The 20,576-nt window shown below is 42.8% G+C and overlaps 1 protein-coding gene across 1 annotated transcript in view; it reads left to right on the top strand.

Annotated features, from left to right (window-relative positions):
- The window catches only part of DBT (dihydrolipoamide branched chain transacylase E2), a 182,061-nt gene that overhangs the window by 122,283 nt on the left and 39,202 nt on the right, over window positions 1–20,576 (top strand). The window contains exon 5 of the mRNA XM_078644489.1: window positions 19,214–19,341. Within this exon, the coding sequence (XP_078500615.1) occupies window positions 19,214–19,341 (128 nt within the window). The remainder of the gene's footprint in view (window positions 1–19,213; window positions 19,342–20,576) is intronic.

Raw genomic sequence — 20,576 nt, 5'->3', positions numbered from 1 at the left:
TATAATAGGGTCAGGCTATGTCCCCGCTCTACACATAGCGCGACAGGCAAATCAAGAATTTTCTCGTTGATATCTGTGGCAGCTTTATCTGAAGTTTGACTGCAGCAAGAACGTTGTATCAACAGTACTACAGTGGAGTAAAAACGGCTCCCAACCTTAGAGCAGTGAACGAGAAAGAATCAGTCAACCCCTTCCCACCCACCTCCAACAATATGGTGGCGGCATGAAAGAAAAAAAAAGAAAGTAGGGAACACAAAAAGAAAAATGAATTGCGAAGGGCTTCAGGGATTGTACTTCATAGCTGGAAGAGGTGAAGTGCTCTGATGGAGGACAGGCAGACAGCAGAAGGCAGACCTTGGGATAGAAAGGTGACCAAGGGGCCCCATTTGAATTCAAAATTTTAAAGTCATCCCTGAAGATGTCTGACATTTGTTCTAGACTAAGGAGCTTCCATAATCTAAAATGCCAGAGGGAAATCGCCGTGGCTTCTCTCTTTTTCCATGCTGCCGCGAGCGTAGTCTTTGCGGCCCCTATACAGAGCCACATGATCTTTTTATCTGCCCGGGTTTGGCAAACTATACATATAACATGAAAATGTTTTTACGTCACTATTTAAAAAAATTATTTAGCTCGGTTTTCGAGCTGGTGTAGATGTACATAATCTCTACATGACCTCCGAGCGTGCAGGTTGATCCACTTTTTGAACCTTGGGGGGTGGGGTAATGTTTAAAATGAAGTGTCGGTAACTTTACCAGGGAAGGGCTGGGTGGAAAGGAACACACACACATACACCTCACTCACAAGCTTGCATTCACACATGAGCACACACCCACCTAGTCACAGCACTCACTGACAAATTCATACCTGCATGCAGCAAACATTTAAAAAAAACACAGAAAACATAACTGTCGCTCTCCTAGAGGTGAATACAAAGTAAGGTCCTTTGGATGAAATAATATTATCCACACTTCATTCAATCAGCACATTACATAAAAATCTGGTGTCACGCCTTACTTACTTACTCACCCATACTGAGAAGGATTGAACCATATGTAACCGGGAGATATACACTGATAAGGTGCGCAGGTCACCCGACTATTATTTTCACCATATGCACACTTGGGCCCATGAATTCAATTCACCATATTTATTAATCGGGTAACCTTACACTCTACTACCAGTAACCCAGTTCATTCTTATTGTTTCCACTGTACCCGACTTACCAATCCACGTCACGGGTACCTATGATCACAATGGATCAGGAGCTAGCTGTAAAAGGAAGGCAGACACCAAAATACAAATACCATTTACTATATCCGCACTCATATAATAACCACAGACTCAGGAAGTTTTGAAAACCTTTATCTAAATTTCATCAATCTCAGCAAGCAGAAAGTTAACAGTAAGTAGGCTGTCAATAACCAATATCATAAAAAGGGTATATCCGTGTAAGAAAATAATAAGACCAAATATTTAGAAGCCTAAAGGGAAAGTAAGAACAAGGAACATGCTAGTAAGAAATTTACAGGAATTTAGACTTGATGTGGAGTGATTAAAGGACGGAAAAATAAGGAACATGCTAGAATGTCACAGATTGTATACCCCTCAAGGTGGGCAAAGCAGAAGAACTTTAATGAATCTATAGAAGATTCAAAGGAAACATGTAGCTCTAGGGAAGGTAAAAATTGGAACACGCTAATACTCCAGAGCAATCACTTTACTTTGGATAAAGTAGGGTAAAGAAAAGGAACATCTATATTTCATGAACTGTATGTAGGAATGTACTTATAGGATGGGGAAAAAATGGAGCATGCTAATAAACAGCAAAAGTATAAGACTTTATTTATAGGTCCGCACAGGGAGGGTAAGAAAAGGAACAATGTGCAAGTACGATTTATTAAAAGCAAGGAGATCGAGGACGCAAATTAGGGTCCCTCAGAGTTATATTTACCTAGAACGGTGTGGAGACCAACCCTGGCCACGGGTCAGTTAAGGACAGGAGAATCCCCAAGGAAATACGGTCGCCGGTAGGCCAGCAGGTGCAGAAGGGAATCCCAGGACAGGAAAACCAGATTAGGATCAGGACAGGATCACCAAGGTAAGACCAGCACCCGCAGTTCAGTTGCAACGCCTGCGCTACACCCTCTCTGCAGCTATCAGTCAAAACCCCGATTGGGTTATCGAATTCCCCAGCAAAGTGCTCCGCCAGCACTTAAGGTTCTCAAAACCCCGAATGGGTCTGTGAGACAGTCGGACAGAGTGCTCCGCAGCACCTCTGTTTCCGGATCAGCTATTGAGTGCGTTGGGTCAGTGATAGGTCAGCTATTCGGACATGTCGGACAATTTCTCTAGCTAAACCTAGGCTAGTAATACTGTTTTCGGGTCAGTGTACCACCCCCAAAATGTTGCAAGTGTAAGAATCTCCAATTTCGATTGGTCAAAAGAAAGGACAGGTCATCACACCAACTAGGATTTGACTTTCTCAAGCCCTAATTTACATCTTTTGGGACCGCCTATTGAATTTGGGGTTCCCATGACATGTGCTTTTCACCTAACAATGGTTAATACAATATTCATATACAATTGTTTCAAATGTAGTACAGTTCGACTTTGTCTTGCTGGGTTACAGGTCGGTTCCCAGGAGCATCTTGGCTGTGGCTGCCAGCTGGCTGGGTTCCACTGGTGCAAGGTTTTCTTCCCTCTGCCAGGGTGACATGCGCAGTAGGGACTTCTAAAATGGAGTAGTAAGCACCTCCCAGGCCCAAAAGATTTGATACATGAAAAGTAAAGGAAAACAATTTAGAACACAGAAATAAAGGCGTACACTGTATACCAGGAATCCCTATATAACTCCCATTACTTTATAATAACTATAGCATTAGGATTAGTGCAGACAAACAGTATAGCGAAAGCTGCAGTGCAAGCTTCGGCATGTGAGGACATAAAGCAGCCATCTTATTGCTAATGCGCAAGTGCAAAGGATTCCCACCTGAACTGCGAGTACGTCACGTCACATGGGTATGACCGACGCATGCGCAGAAGAAATTCCCGCGTAGCAGCAGCCATTTTAGTGGCAAGCGTTTTAGGATGAGTAAACACATAAGCAAGCGTCACTGGGACACCCTGTGTAATGTAAAATGTGCAATATTAGTAACACGAACAGGTTGATTATATTTTATTAACATTATTTGAGGTTCTTGATACAAGCAAGTCGCTTTACATGCGAATCCTTGCTCCATCTATCCCCTCTTTGATGATATTTTATATCATCACAAATTAATAGAACCAGATGCCAACTCTTCTCATTTTTCCCAGTTCAATCTCTTCAAACATTCTGTTCAGCTTTTCTTTAGTCTCTTTATTAGGGTGAGAATTGTTCACCCTTTTATAAATCTGAATATTCAGTTCCTCTAATTCAAGTTCATCCACATTTCTCTTCACTCCTCTCTTGTTCACAGTGTACTTCTTTTGGTGTTTGCGACATTTGCAGAAGATTATTATGATAAATACTGCTATACCTATTCCCGCAATTGGCATCAGTACTTTACTCAAAAGACTTTAACCTAAATTAGAAATCCAATGACCTACGGCGGAGAGACCATCAGTAAGTCTCTTCCAGGCACTGTAAACCTCCAAGTGGTTTGAGTTCTTTTTCCCAAATTTGTTATGTTCCTTACATACCCTTTGATTTCAACACTTTTGTCAGGTATGTAAGTGCAACAATGTTGCGCTTTCAGCATTCTGCAGACTCCGCCCTCTTTTGCCAATAACGTGTCAAGAGCAAGTCTATTCTGTAAAACCATTGATCTCACCGCAACCAATTCGGTGTTGACCATCGGGAAACCTCCAGCAGTGTCGGTTGATAACCGATCCACAACTGTTGACAATTTGCAAATTCTGTGTGTATTCAGAACCACTCCCACTGTAGGTTTCAGTGCACTAAAAATATCTCCTACTATTTCACCAGCACTTTCTCTTTTAGTACGCGCTAATTCATTCGTTTTTTCAGTGCTTCCAGTGATTTTCCCCACATGGTATATCTTTGGGAAGACAATACCAAAATAACAGCTCCCGTACCAATGGTCGGGCAATTTGAAATAAGCCTTATTTCCACATATAAAATAAATTCCTGGAAACACAGGCTCTGACCCATCTTTGAAACCCCAACCCCCAATTACCTTGTAATTGTGTTCGCATTCACTGGAACCAATAAAAATATTGTTATAATAACTAGTTTTCTCTATTTTAAGACCAAGTTTCCCTTTCTTTTCGAAATCCAGTAACATGGCAGCATTAGCTCCACTATTTGAGGTGCTCCCTACACTCTCTGCCCATTTACGATTTTTCTGGTTCTTGTCTTTGGCTTTCCTTTGGAAACTTTCTCTCCTTTTCTCTACCATATTCAGAAATTCCTTTTCCTTTTCGTGTAATGAACAGGTTAAGTTATTCTTGTGTGCATTATCTATCTCTATTTTTCCTATAGTTAGAAAATAGTCACTCATGTATTTAGCTACATCTCTAGTTGTATGTACAGGGTTCAGGTTTCTTCGGACAGGAAGTTCAGCAAATGTCACGTCAAGATTTGAGTAATAATACTGTAAAGGTCCTCTTCTATAAAATAAACTAGTTAGTATGCTACAGGAAATTCCATAGGTTAAGGGCAAGTGGTGGTAAGTCACACCAGCTAAGTGGGTAGCTTCATGCAGACATAGCAATCATCTATTTTCATAGCTTCTACATAATGTACTAACAGGTTTGCGAAAACATTTAAATGAGTTTTATTCTTGATCTTATTGAAATGCAATCTTTCCTCATCTGGTGCTTCATAATCTAACTGTGTTTGTTTAAGGCTAAGTGGTTTGTCTAGTACGTCTACTCTTCGTGGTGTACTTCTAGTGTGTGATTCTACAGTGTCATCAGGTAGTCTATTATTTGGGTACAGACTGGGATTTTTACTCATTATAGAAGGAATAGTTATGGTTAGTCCTATCCAAAGTATCAGTACTATTGCTACACTACATAAACATACTTGGCAGCATGTTTTTAAACAACCTCGTCTCGGTCTCCCATTCACAGAAGAATCAGACATTTTGGCTCAAAAGAAGCTTCAACCCCTCTTTGTAACTCTTCACAGCTTGCTTACTCGAGTAACTTTTCAGGTTGGATTTGCTTCTTCACTGGTCTGGTCAGCAACCAATTCTTCCTCACTTTCGTCACTTATTTCCAGATTCTCAAATTCTTCCAGCACAAAGTAAGTCCACTCAGGACTCGGGTATTTGTTGTTAAGTTTCTTGATACGAGCACTTCTTCTCTTAGGCTTTGTTACTGCTGGTTCAGTTTGACTTGAGACCTCATTTACTTGCTCAGCCTCTTCGTTTATTGTCTTTAGTCGCAATCTCAGTCTTTTCACAAATCTGGGTACTGAGTCACCTTTTCTGAGTCTTTTAACTGGCACTGTGTCTTGGCCTTCTTCAAACACTCTTTTGTTTTCGTTCAGTTGTGGCACATTGGGATCAAATTAGTCTTCTGTATTGTTCCCTAACTGACTAGGTCCAGGTCTTTCATCTGTTTCTTCTGCCTGGTCCCTAAGCTGTCCTTGTTCAGGTGTATGCTGATTTTGGCTTTGATCTGTTTCGATTTCTTCTTCCTGAACACAATTGTCTAATCCTATCTGTTCCTGTTCAAGCTCTTCGAACTCTTGATTTTCTTCCGCTTGAACTTTCGCCCTCGTTTCTATCTGTCCCTCTCCTTTCTCAGGAGTTTGTGGTGGAGTGTCAATTACCTGTTCTCTCCCTATCTGGTCCTCCTCAGAATCAGATTTGACTTGGATTTCGATGATCTGAGTACCTTCTTCTTCACCTGTCTTGTCCTCACTATCCCACTGTCTATCTAAATTAATTTGTCTTCTTGTTCGTATAGGGTCGATTGTCAGATCGATTATTTGGACCCAATCTTCTTGACTGGAGCTCGGTTGTTCTTCTTCAGCTACTTCAGGACCGATATCTTGGGATCCTTCAGCTGCGCAACCTTCAGCCTCAGTTTCGTCAGGTTCAGTCACTCTCTTCGTATGGCTGGCATGGATCCAGCGAGGTACTCCTGCACACTTCACAGCTGTGGTGGTTACCAGTATCACCTGTCGTGGCTTTCCCCACCTCGGTTCAAGGCAACTTTTCCGAGTATGCTTCTTTATCACTACCCAGTCACCTGGATTCAGGTCATGTGCAGGAGTCGTCGGCCTGGCGTCGGCGTCTCCCCCAACCTGGTGAGAGAGAGAACGCACTTGGTCAGCCAGCTCTTTACAATATTCCAGCACCAAATCATCAGATATGCTTATCAGTTTGTATCCTGGCACCCATGCCTGCCGCATTGCTCTTCCCATCAGGATTTCATGGGGACTCAAACCTGTGTTCCGGTCTGGAATACTTCTGAGTCCCATCAACACAAGAGGCAGTGCATCTGGGTGATATGCACAGTGCAGTTTTTGCGTAATTTTGAAAGCTTCACAGATTTGCTTAATTATTTCGTTCTGGAAATGACTTCCTCTGTCTGATTCAATTGTGACTGGGAATCCGTACCTAGGTATTAGTTCCCTGAGTAATAATTTGGCTACTGTGATGCTGTCATTTCTACGTGCTTGATAAGCTTCCACCCATTTTGAAAATAGGCAGACAATGACAAGTAGGTATTTCATTCCTCGACAAGGGGGCAACTGAATAAAGTCTAGTTGTAGTCTAATAAAGGGGCCTTCTACCTTTCCAATAGTTCCTGGTAATACCACAGTTTTCTTTCCAGGGTTAAATTGTTGGCAAATCAAACACCTCTGGCAGAGTGCCTCTGCTACGTTTCTGAATTTCAAATTGAACCAGGTCCGACGAAACATGCAGATCATGGCGTCCCTGCCTAAATGTGTGTCTCCATGTATTAACCTAGCCATAGGAGCAAGCATACAGTCTGGCACCACAGGCACATCATCAAGGTAAACAATGACCCCCATCTTCATTTTTCCTTCGACAACCAAAGTTTCTCCATCTTTGCTTTTCCTGTGGCTCTGCTGCTTCCTGCAAGTCTCTCACTTCCTCCCATGTATTCACTCCCTCTAGCATCAAAAGTTGGAAGCTGTTTCCATTTCCCCCAATCTTTATATTGAGTGATACTTGGTATCTTGCACAATGTGGGGCTAACTGGTCAGCATATCGGTTACCTGCTGTCACTTTGTCATCACCAGATTTGTGAGCAGCACACTTGACCACAGCCAATTATTTTGGTAACTGGATTGATTCCAGTAAATACTGTACATATTTTCCATTTCGGATAGGGGTGCCTGGAGAAGTCAGGAACTCCCTTTGCATCCATAGCTGGCCAAAGTCATGCACAACCCCATAACCATACTGGCTATCCGTGTATATGGTTATTTTTGACTTCCTCCCAAATTTACAAGCTTTTGTCAATGCAACCAATTCAGCTATTTGTGCAGACTTGACTCCATATAAATAGGATGCTTCCACTGGACCTCCTAGAGTGCACACTGAGTAGGCAGCACTTAGGCCACCTTCCTCATGTCTCATGCATGAGCCGTCTACAAACAACTCATCTTCACTAATCAGAGGGCTTTCTCTTATGTCTGGGCGTGGTTTTGTACTGAACTCAGTCAAATCAATGCAGTCATGTTCGATTTCCTCCCTCACTTCTGCTGTGAATGAGCTAGGCAGTAAAGTAGCTGGATTCAGAATATTACATCTAGCAATTGTCACGTTTCCTGCACCTACAAGGATTCTGTCATACTTAGTCAGCCGACTAGGTGTGAGGTACTGGGTTTTAGTTCTCGTCAATAGAATCGCAACAGAATGTGGAACATACACAGTTACTGGATGTCCCATCACAATGGACTCACTCTGTTCCAGACTTGTGCATGTTGCAGCTACAGCTTTCAAGCATCCAGGTAATCCAGCTGCTACTGGGTCCAATGTGGAATAAAAGTATGCCACTGGATGTCGAGTCAAACCATGAATTTGGGTCAGGACTGAAAGTGCACAATTATCTTGTGTGTCACAGAACAGTGCAAAATCCTTTGAATAGTCAGGCATTCCTAATGCAGGAGCAGTACACAGACACTCTCTCAGTTTTACGAAGGCAGTTTTGCTTTCGTCATCCCACTCTACAGGATCTTTTGCTCCTTTATTTGTCATTTTTATCAATGGTCTTGCTAGGACTGCAAATCCCACAATCCACTGCCTACAGTATCCTACAACTCCTAGAAACATTCTGATTTCTTTCTGGGTATTGGGCAATTCCATGTTTCGAATTATTCTAATTATTTCTGTGGTGACTTTCCTGATACCTCTCTATCTGGTTTCCCCAGATATTTCACTGATGTGGTACAGAACTGCAGCTTTTCTGGTGACACTTTATGTCCACCTTCACCTAAATGGTTCAGCATGGTGTCAGTAACAGTCGTTTCTGCTCTTAGACGCCACCAAGAGGTCGTCTATATATTGCACCAGAACTGATTTTCCGGGCAATATTAGGGTTTCAAGGCACTTTTTCAGAATCTGATTAAAAATTGAGGGCCTTTCTGTGTACCCTTGAGGGACGCGATTCCAGACGTAGACATGGCTGTCGAATTCAAATGAGAAAAGAAATTTGCTGTCTGGATGCAATGGAATTGAAAAAAATGCATGACATAAGTCAATGACGGTAAACCATCCAGCATTCCATGGAATTTGGTATAGAATCACTGCAGGGTTTGGCACAACGGGACAGCACAGAACCACAATTTTGTTAACCTTGTGCAGGTCCTGTACTACCCTGTAGTTACCACTAGGTTTCTTGATGCCAATTATCGGTGAGTTACAAGGACTGCTCAATACTTCTTGCAAAATTCCTGCTTCTAGTAATCTTTTTATTTCAATAGCAACTCCTGCTTTTACTTCTGCACTCATTTTGTACTGTTTAGTATTTGGGTAGACTGCATCTTCTTTTATGGCTATTTTAATTGGGTCAACATTTGCCATGAATCCTACATCTTTTCCAGTAAAATCCCATACTTCCGGTTTCACTGTCTCTTGGAGCTCTTCGGGTAAGTCTTGTATTGTCAGTCTTTTAATTTCTGAGTCGGGTCTTGCTAACATTAATTTGTAAATTCCATCTTCATCTGGGGTCTGAATTTCGACGCCATTTAGAGTGCAAAAGATAGTACAATTCATTTTGCACAGCAAATCTCGTCCTAGCAGGTTTACAGGACTGGAATCACACACAACAAATCTATGCATTTCTTTACAATTCCCAATTTTAATCTCCATAGTTTCTGTAACTGGGGTACTAATTAGCTGATTAGAAACGCCCACTACTTGGATCGCTTCTCCGAGAGGGGTATGTTGGGAACGTCTGCTGTTCTCACAGTAAAACGGGTAGCACCAGTGTCCCAACAGGAAGGTGACGTCATTTCCTTCAACCTTTCCTTCAATGTATGGCCCTGACTGGTCCACCGGCAAGGAGGCGCAAAGCACGCACTCCTCGTCCTCCCCCCTCAGGCACCGTCAGTAGGTGTCATCACAGAGAAATGTGTCATTTAACAAAAATTCTGAAGTTGCTGCATTTCTATCCTCCCTTCCTTCCCAACCTTCGTTGTCTTCACCCTGTTGTGCTTTGTTCCTATAATTTGGTCTAGGCGCACGAGGCAACTGATTCTGTTTTACCTGCTGCTGAGTCTTCCGTGGAGTTTCATTCTGCTTCTGTGGATTTAAATCATTAATTTGCACATTACCATTCTGCACAGCCTTACACTCGTCCAGTTTCCAATCTTCCCTTGGCAGGGGAACTTTTTCTTTGCTTCCTCTCGGCTCATTTTCGCTCTGGGCTTTCCCCCACCCCGGGGCCTTGATTCTGAGTACTAGTCATTTTACTCAACTGCTGTTCCTGGTGCTCTGCTAATTTTACCTGTGCCCACATGACCTTTTCCTTTAACGCTTTTCGTTTATCTGCCAGCTCATCCTCGCAATATTTAGCATACTTCAGGACCTCATCAATGGGCTTAGATTGGCAGCAAATTTTATTGTCTTTGATCCACTGTGAAATCTCAGGTCTTAACCCTAGCACAAATCGATAAATGAAGTGGGTCATATATTTCATCTCAATGTTGTCCAGACCACTGTAACAGTCGCTCATAATAAGAGTGTACAGTTTCATCTCGATTCTGGGTAGTTCTATCTATTCGGGTCCAATCAGTTTCCTTTGCAGGCACCTTTCCTTTTAGATGCAATATTACCTGATTGTATTTTTTCATTACATCTGCTGAAGGAGCCCCTGTCTTTGGGTCCCTCTGGTACTCTTCACTAGGCCAATCTACAGCAATTTTACATTCTGTTCATAAATCTACAGGAACTACGATGTCAAAGAACCCATCTAGATCTTTCAGGAGGCATTTCTGAACTTTCACAAATCTCTCGACCTGTCTGTACCAATCTACAGGTTTTTCTCGTAATTTTGGGAAGTCATTTGTAAAGGACACAATATCCTGTCGGGACCATGGAACATGTACATATCCTCCACCTGGCACTTCTCGCATAGGATATAATTTTTCTGCCTTGTCTGCTTCTTTTAAGACATACTTAGAAGCATCTGCTTGGATCTAATTTCCTCTTTTTTTTCTTTGCCCACCTGGCTTTCCATTTTTCTAATTCTCCCCATTTTTGTAACAATTTAACAATTCTCTGATCTGTACCTTTTTCCCTGACACGTTCATGTTTTCCAAATCTTTGTCAGAGAATTCTGCTCTGTAGGGTTTTTGCAACACTTTAGATTTTCCAATATCTATTCCCATACTAGCTGCAGTGTCCATTAATTTCTCATGGAACACTCTGGTATTACGGGTGATGCTTTTGCAGATAAATAGCAATTCTTCTTCAGTCAGGGTGTTTAGTCTGTCCAAGCCCACATTTCCAGCCATCAGTTCTTCTACTTCTATTCTCAATTTGTAAATATCTAATGGTTTCGGCTGAGAATTTTGTTTTTCTAATTCTCGACTCCATCTTTCAATTTCTTCAGGAGTCACTACTGTGGCACTTCTAGTACCCGTAGATGACCCAATCTGCACTTCTCTCGAAGTGAAAGGAGTGTTCTTCCTCTGTGAACCCCCTTCTGGTTCCCTTATCGATAAGTCCATCAAGGAAATCACAAATTTTCACTTGCACTTGCCTGATCTACAATTAAGGGCTCTCTTCTCGGCTGTACTACGGATGGGGTGATAACTGGAGTTTTCGGACTATTCTGCTTATCCCCGTACAAAGGAACAACTGGTCCAATAGTAACTGGAATTGTCAAAGCTTCAGGACTTGTATTCAATTGGGAGATCTTCTGAATTAATTTTGTTCTTTGTTTAATTATAGCTTCTCGTTCTCTATCCTGCAGTACCTTTTCCATGGTTGTTTCGTGCACTATTTGCAGAACTAATGGAGGACTAAAATTCGGGGCAGTTGGGTGTGTCATACTTGGTCCATCACCATAATTAGGTTTCAGGAATGGATTTCCCGTACTTAAAGGTCTTGGTTCCTCCTGATAAGGCGGTCTTAGTCAGATATATCTCGCACTTGGGTCTTGATCCCTCAATATAAGGTGGTGGATTCTTCATTAACAATTCCTCAAGATAATCATCATCTGAATCCCCACTGGTCATTAAATGCTTTGTTTTCTCTGTCCTTTTCCCTCCCATGGGCTCTTCTACTGTTATTACAGGGTACAGTACTTCTACCATCATGTTCTGTCTCCATTCTTTCATTCTTTTTTCTTGGCTCTCTCTATTTACTTTCGGGTAAAACTTTGTTAACCCTTTGTCATTCCTGGGTCTGTCTCGCTCAAAAGCTTCTATTTCCCATTCTTCTAAGACTTCATCTTGCGTTAGTCTAGGTCTGGAATGTAAATCATTCATTCGGGTCCTCAAATTGAACAAAATCCTGCCATTAAATGTGCCTTCTAACGGAAATGCCAAAATTCCGTCATCTTTAGTATATTCCACCCAATTTTCCAAACATACGCAAGCATGGTACCCTCTGTCAAACATCATAAATGATGCGGGAGTATTAGGTGGTGGGATGATAACTCCTTCTCTAGTTTTGATAGGTTTGTCTTTCTTGAAATAATTCTTTACTTTGTTTACTAAGGTAATTTTCCTTTTGCTTCCGTACATGATGCAATTTCTAGCTGTTCTCCACTGATCTCTTACAAACACTTGAGATCTAGGATCCGGTCGGGACTCTGGATGTCTCGAATACCATATATACCTTTTCGCAAATGATCTTTGTTTACAAAAATTGCTTCCAATACAAATGCGTCTTTTATTTTCCTGCAACCAATCCAATGTGCGATTTCAAACCGTCTCAACTAATAGGTGCGCGACGTTACTCGTAAACGAGTTCTCATGCTCCTGTGTTCACCCATCCTTTACAATTTCTGTCTCCGCTACACGCTCGCTGTTTTGACCAATACCAGCGCGGCACTGACTGACGTCAGCGCAGCTCCGCAACTGACTCCCTCCTCCACACAGTAAGAAACTTCGATTTCTACTCTTTAAAGTGCAAGTGCTCGGTTTAATTCACTACGCAAACACATTCGCCACTGTACTAGAGTGTCTAGAGAGAAAAGATTTGTTTCACTGCAAGTAAACCTCTTCTATTTACTTTTCAAATACTGTGAGTAGATCCCTTCTGCCTACTCTTCACAGAAGCATTAGTGAACCTGCTACTCCTTCGACTCATCCACTTTGGGATATATATACTAAGCCAAAAGTTTCACCAGTGAACCCCTTTGCTACCAATCAAGCTCAGATGAACCTGCTACTCCTTCCATGTGACCCTTACTAGGTGATATCATAATAGAAGTTTTGCCAGCGAACTCTTTGCTATCATTTATTCATACATTTATACAGAAAACCCTAATTAGTGCTTCGAGTTCTGCCTAACCTGCATCAATTTTCCTCGAATAACTGACCTCACTGCGAGGTGGATTCTCCTCACCACCCGCTATTCTGCCCCCGGGGATTCCAGACAAACATATAACAATCACTAACGAGTGTATTAGTACATATATCAATATAGCAGCAAGAAAAACAATTTAAAACATTTCATAATTTTCAAAGCAATTAAAATTGACAATTTCACTTTTGATCGATCAATACTTTTAGCAGCAATAAAATGTTCACAGTTTAGCAGCAGTTTTACCTATTTACCTATCCTAACTAGTCCTACCTACCTTTAACTAGTCCCTAACCATTTCCTCTGCTACCAGAAAATTACTGATAAGGCGCGCAGGACACCCAACCGTTATTTTCACCATATGCACACTTGGGCCCATAAATTCAATTCACCATATTTATTAATCGCTTAACCTTACACTCTACTACCAGTAACCCAGTTCATTCCTATTGTTTCCACTGTACCCTACTTACCAATCCATGTCACGGGTACCTATGATCACAATGGATCAGAGAGCTAGCCGTAAAAGGAAGGCAGACACCAAAATACAAATACCAATTACTATATCCGCACTCATATAATAACCACAGACTCAGGAAGTTTTGAAAACCTTTATCTAAATTTCATCAATCTCAGCAAGCAGAAAGTTAACAGTAAGTAGGCTATCAATAACCAATATCATAAAAAGGGTATATCCGTGTAAGAAAATAATAAGACCAACCATTTAGAAGCCTAAAGGGAAAGTAAGAACAAGGAACATGCTAGTAAGAAATTTACAGGAATTTAGACTTGATGTGGAGTGACTAAAGGACGGAAAAATAAGGAACATGCTAGAATGTCACAGATTGTATACTCCTCAAGGTGGGCAAAGCAGGAGAACTTTAATAAATCTATAGAAGATTTGAAGGAAACATGTAGCTCTAGGGAAGGTAAAAATTGGAACACGCTAATACTCCAGAGCAATCACTTTACTTTGGCTAAAGGAGGGTAAAGAAAAGGAACATCTATATTTCATGAACTGTTTGTAGGAATGTACTTATAGGATGGGGAAAAAATGGAGCATGCTAATAAACAGCAAAAGTATAAGACTTTATTTATAGGTCCGCACAGGGAGGGTAAGAAAAGGAACAATGTGCAAGTACGATTTATTAAAAGCAAGGAGATAGAGGACGCAAATTGGGGTCCCTCCGAGTTATATTTACCTAGAACGGTGTGGAGACCAACCCTGGCCACGGGTCAGTTAAGGACAGGAGAAACCCCAAGGAAATACGGTCGCCGGTAGGCCAGCAGGTGCAGAGGGGAAACCCAGGACAGGAAAACCAGATTAGGATCAGGACAGGATCACCAAGGTAAGACCAGCACCCGCAGTTCAGTTGCAACGCTTGCGCTACACCCTCTCTGCAGCTATCAGTCAAAACCCCGATTGGGTTATCGAATTCCCCAGCAAAGTGCTCCGCCAGCACTTAAGGTTCTCAAAACCCCGAATGGGTCTGTGAGACAGTCGGACAGAGTGCTCCGCAGCACCTCTGTTTCCGGATCAGCTATTGAGTGCGTTGGGTCAGTGACAGGTCAGCTATTCGGACAAGTCGGACAATTTCTCTAGCTAAACCTAGGCTAGTTATACTGTTTTCGGGTCAGTGTACCACCCCCAAAATGTTGCAAGTGTAAGAATCTCCAATTTCGATTGGTCAAAAGAAAGGACAGGTCATCACACCAACTAGGATTTGACTTTCTCAAGCCCTAATTTACATCTTTTGGGACCGCCTATTGAATTTGGGGTTCCTATGACATGTGCTTTTCACCTAACAATGGTTAATACAATATTCATATACAATTGTTTCAAATGTAGTACAGTTCGACTTCGTCTTGCTGGGTTACAGGTCGGTTCCCAGGAGCATCTTGGCTGTGGCTGCCAGCTGGCTGGGTTCCACTGGTACAAGGTTTTCTTCCCTCTGCCAGGGTGACATGCGCAGTAGGGACTTCTAAAATGGAGTAGTAAGCACCTCCCAGGCCCAAAAGATTTGATACATGAAAAGTAAAGGAAAACAATTTAGAACACAGAAATAAAGGCTTACACTGTATACCAGGAATCCCTATATAACTCCCATTACTTTATAATAACTATAGCATTAGGATTAGTGCAGACAAACAGTATAGCGAAAGTTGCAGTGCAAGCTTCGGCATGTGAGGACATAAAGCAGCCATCTTATTGCTAATGCGCAAGTGCAAAGGATTCCCACCAGAACTGCGAGTACTTCACGTCACATGGGTATGACCTACGCATGCGCAGAAGAAATTCCCGCGTAGCAGCAGCCATCTTAGTGGCAAGCGTTTTAGGATTAACTGTAGCTCTCCTAGAGGTCCCAGGACACCTGGGACCTTAGGTCAGCCAATAAGGGATGGCAGCAGTCCTAACCTCGTCAAAGTGTGATGGGGTCAGTGAGATTCCTTACCACACCCTACTCTGTGACAAGGTGTCACTGATTGACTTTTGGCCCTAGGCACTTCAGGGCTTAAGACAGAAGCGCCCAGGTCCGAGGCAATTAGTTACGCTACCACTCATCATAAGGAGCAGGGCCTTGAGGCACTTTTGCCAGGCTGAGTAGGTCATGACCACAAGGCTGTGAAATCCTCTGCCTGGCAAAGTTCAGCTCAGGCAGCCAGGAGCCTGCACGTTCAGCGCATCTCTAGCTCCTACCTGTCTAACCGGTCAGGCTGACCTTTGTTGATCCAGACACACTCTTTTTGCGACCTCTACCAGCACGTATAAATGGGCAGCTGCTGTTGGAACGCTTACACAAAAACATGAACAACCAGACGAAACACCGTAAACGCGGTGCATCCACATATGCGTATTTTATGTAAATAGGCCACGGAAAACACTGATGCACAGGTTGGCAGATAATAGTGCATTCCATAATATTGCTGTTATTTAACATCTAGGCAACTCATGCAAGTCATGAAAATCCGAAACAAAATATCGCTGCTGCATTCTGAGACCTCAGACTAACTGTGTACCTGCTTGCAGTAAAGGTGGGCTGGAACTCCCTGCAGTGAGTGGATTTCCAGTTTGACTTTGGAGACTCTAAGCAGGTACTATCCATTAAGGGGTGGTAAGATGTGGGAAAACACCCCAGAACATGATAGGGAGCCTCCGAAAGTTTATTTTTGTTTTTGTAGGCGATGAGGTTGGTGGAGGGAGTAAGAAAGCCTCCCTCACCCCTTCCATGACGCTGCCCTCTTGCCACAAGATGGCAGAGCTGAAACATGCACTCTTTAAGTGGGTCGGGTCTCACCGAGTCTGAGCACGGGCAGTTTTTTTAAGGGGGGCTCAGAAAGTGTCTCTATCGGGCTCTGTTTTGTGCCCTAGCTCAGTCAGTCTGGCTTTTTTCCTGGACTGCAGTGACAGTAGCCCGGAAAAAAGTGCCAGGACACAAAACAGAGCCCGATAGAGACTAGTTTCGAGACAGCAGGCACATCTTGTGCGCTGCTGACACTGCTCTCTTCTCACTATTGTGCGCTGCTCTCTTCTCACTAGTGTGCGCTGCTCACTTCTCACTAGTGGAGAAGTTACGGCATGACGTTATGCCAGGTGAGCGTTGTAGGGGATGTGAAATCCTTTAAAGAGTCATTTTCTCTCTGTATTTCCCTCCTCTTTCTGAGACTGAGGTGCAGCAATATTGTTGTGGTGTCACCAGGGCTTTAAGCGGAAGCTTTCTCAATATTATCTACAAGCCAAAGTTGCTGCTTATTTATCTTTTGCAACTAACAACCATTGACAAAGCCAATAGTCCTGACTTGTAGGTATGATGTGACTTGTTGTATCATATATTTGGATGCAATGACAGAACCAGCAAAATACAAGTCTGGCAGCACACTATGCTAAACACAGATTTCTGGCTTTCATGTTTTTAGCCACGCCCCTAATTACATTGACCACGCCCCCTTGAGAGACCCCTCCCAGTTTTTTTTATCCCACTTAAAGCTCTGCACTCACGCTTCATCCATCAAGTGCCTCGTTCGCATTAACTAACTCAGACATCCACAAAACCACACATCCCTAAAACAACGAAGAAGCGCTCTTTTTACTCATAAAATAATGTGGCTTTGTGGAAGCTTCTTATGTTATTTAGTGTCCTTTCCTTTGGGACACCCGATGATGTTTGTGAAAATGAGCATCTTTGATGCTCGCAGCGTCTAAACATGATGGCAGATGGGGCCTGTATCGGGGATAGGTAATTGTGTCGACAGCAAGGCTAGTGATTACAGTAGTAGCAGGTACCAGAGCCACCGGAGCACTGAGCATGGAAGCAGATCCGTCCTGCTCTGTCTGGCGTCAAGCCATCTACACAGTTTGTCAGGCAGGCCAGGCCCGAGGACATTCGCATTGTCCCAGTAGAGCGCATCTCGGTTGCCAGGACTGTGCTGAAACGTCTCGGTTCCCATGCACTTGGCAGCTTGTTTGTAGGAGCCTTCTTCTGTCCCCGGCAGGTGCTTGAATCCAGATTCTTTCTGTGGTTAGCTTGGTGTGCGGACAGCATTTGACACCGACTGCGTTAAATGAAAAGAAAATGCATCCATGTATGAGGCAACATAAATACACTGTTTTCCAAAAGTGTGTCCAGAAGTTTAGCTGAGTAAATAGTGTTCCACGTTTTACTGCTTCTTGGGAATTGTCACAGTTTGACTGATGCTTTTTCATTTCCATCCACAAAGGTCGGGTCTACAACAGTCTGCAGAAAATAAGAAATTGATCATCTATTCCTGAAATGATGATGAACCACCAGTACTTATTTTTCACCTCCTCATGGGCATTCATGCCGAAGCAGCCGAGTCACACTATATGAAAATCTTTACATACACAAAGACATCAGTTTTACAAATACAAACCTCTTTTTAACCTTTAGATAAAAATACTTCTTATTGACGTCTGTGGCATTGCTTGACTTTGTTTCAAGAGCATAAGCAGTCAAGTTTGCATATTACAATCGCATTGTAGTTCAAATTGGCATGCCATTTGTCTGGTGTCACCTGTCAGAAAAGTTGTTTCATATTCTCCCATCACTAGATGCTAGAACCCCTACCAGTTAAATCGCTTAATACATCACATACAAATGGGGAGAGGTGTGGCGCCGCGGCCAGGGCGACTGACGCTGGAATCTGGGGACCACGGTTCGATCCCCGGCTCCGGCGGCAGGTTTGCCCAGCACCATGTGACTCTGGGCAATAACTTGCTTAATCTTCCCGACGGCCCCCAGCACCTAGAGACCCTTACGGGTGATTGTGCGCTTTACAAATGTGGACTTTAAATAACTGGAAACTGCTGCCTTCGCTCTTGGTATTACTATTGGTGTTTACCTTGCTGTGAGCGCAACATAGTGTTGTACGTAATATCCGGCAACAGCGGATGAAGCAAGACCCTGTTTTGTGAATCCATTGTGTTCACGGTCCCTCCATGCCCGTTCCTATTATGTTAAGGATATGCTGCCTTACAGGGTTGGTCATTACGGTTGCAGAAACCTTAGGTGAACCCAGCATCTTTGTAAACGCAGCTCCAGTTGAAATTACGTGCCCGTGCCACACTGGTCGAGTGACCAAAATGTCTTGAGGTAGCAGTAGTGACATCACACCCCATTAGGCCTCAGATGGCACTTTAACCTCAACCGCCCTTTATTCACTGCTGGTGCGCTTTGGAAAAGGAAAGGAATGTACACTACATCAAATAAACGGGTCCAGGGGCCCTATTTACAATCTCTATTGGGCTTTAAACCCCTGGGCTAGGATGGGACTAGCCAGGGTAGCAGATATGTTTTCCATAGTCACCACCACCACCACTAATTTACTTCCACTGACAGGATACAAGCTTACATGCATTTTAGTCCACTCGCAAAGTATGTTTGAATTGGGGGAAACAACTAGGCAGGTTTTTTGAGGCCTCGTACATATTTGTAGTAATAACTGTGCATTTCCTCACTGTCGCTGCCGACGGTCTTTAGTCGTTGGTAATGATCGCAGTGTCCTAGGTTGCAGAACCTCTACTCCTACCCCTACATTATTGTTGCTACGGTATTTAAATAACCCCCTGTGAAAATTGCATTGACGCCTCACAGCTCTGCTGTAAAATGTATCATACGCCAATATGGGTTTGAAAACGGAATTTTTTTTTACAATACGTGCTTTGTAAGTAGTACTTCGACATGTTCTGTCCCACTGCTGAACGTTTTTTTCCTGCTTCTTGTCATTTTCAGATGTGTCGGCTGAAGAGGATATTGTTGAAACGCCGGCCGTGTCTCACGAGGAGCACACTCACCAGGAGATCAAGGGCCACAAAACGCAGGCCACCCCGGCCGTGCGGCGCCTCGCCATGGAGAACAATGTGGGTTGGTGGATGGAAGAGGCTGGGTATCCAGCACTCGAGGCGGGTCACCTGTACGCTTGCGCTATAGAGGACTAGACTGCATGCGGAAGGACACAGTAGCGCGCGCGCGGTGAGGGAAAGGCGCTTTCTTGTAGAGCGGTGAAGTGGGTAGGCATGGTGATGAATTGGGGCTGGCCAGCCAATACCGGTCGTTCTTTGTCTGGAGGGGTGACCTGCTTCAGTTCGGGAAGAATTATTGCTTTAAAAAACTCATTACTCAGCCCTAAGTGTGAGTGTGGTCACTGGAGGGCCGGGCAGCAGCTCTGCTGGTGTTTGAAGAGAATCCTAGTTACAAGAAGGCACCAGGCAGTCATCTGCGGAATGCCGCTCGAGCTGCTCATTACATTTTTTGTTCTCTTTGCTTGAAGCTCATTTACAAGACCTTTAAAACGGGTCTTTTGCTCGGGGCTAAAAGCCGCACAGAGGGCATTGTATAGGAATTCCCACTGCTTTTAAGAGCCAGTAGTCTGAAAGGGGTTCTTAACTATTTATTCCTTCCGTGCCTCGTCTGCCTCGTGCTTAGCATGATAATGTATTTGGATCTGGGGTTCCACATTTAGAAAATTAGAATTTAGCTTATGTCAACGATTATGCCGTGCTAATGCAATTTGCGCATACCCAGCAACTTGGGGAATTGTGGACAATTTGGAAGGATGAGTGAGAATCAATCCGATATTCCCTAAAACTGCAAGTGGGGAAACATTAAAGGGAGAATATGTGGAATATTTGTATTTTTTATATTTAAAAATACTTTTTTGTGACCATTTTTATCATTTTGTAAATAAAAAAGCAAATGGAAATATCCTCAACAAGGAAATACCAAAAGTAACAATCATTGAAATTCAAGATATATATATATATATATATATATATATATATATATATATATATATATATATATATATATATATATATACATACACACACATATAGTGCTAAAGAAAAACAACATCAATAAGTTGATGTATGTGTTTAAAAAGTTGAAGTTCTGTGGTAGCTGTCTTGTTCTAAACACTTTATGCTGTAACAATTATTGTAACCTCCTCCAGTTAGCCATTTAACTCCTGTCTGCAGCCGCACACATATTACAAAGGTATCGAGTTAAAATAAGTAGTCCTCTGCTTTATTTTTGTTGCATTTACACTGGCTGTTGCGTTTTGCATTTCTCCACTGCATTATAGTCCTTATACGGT

The sequence above is a fragment of the Lissotriton helveticus genome, chromosome 1_1 (genome assembly GCF_964261635.1).
Source record: "Lissotriton helveticus chromosome 1_1, aLisHel1.1, whole genome shotgun sequence".
In the NCBI taxonomy this organism is placed as follows: Eukaryota; Metazoa; Chordata; class Amphibia; order Caudata; family Salamandridae; genus Lissotriton; species Lissotriton helveticus.
This window is presented reverse-complemented; position numbering and strand designations above follow the sequence as displayed.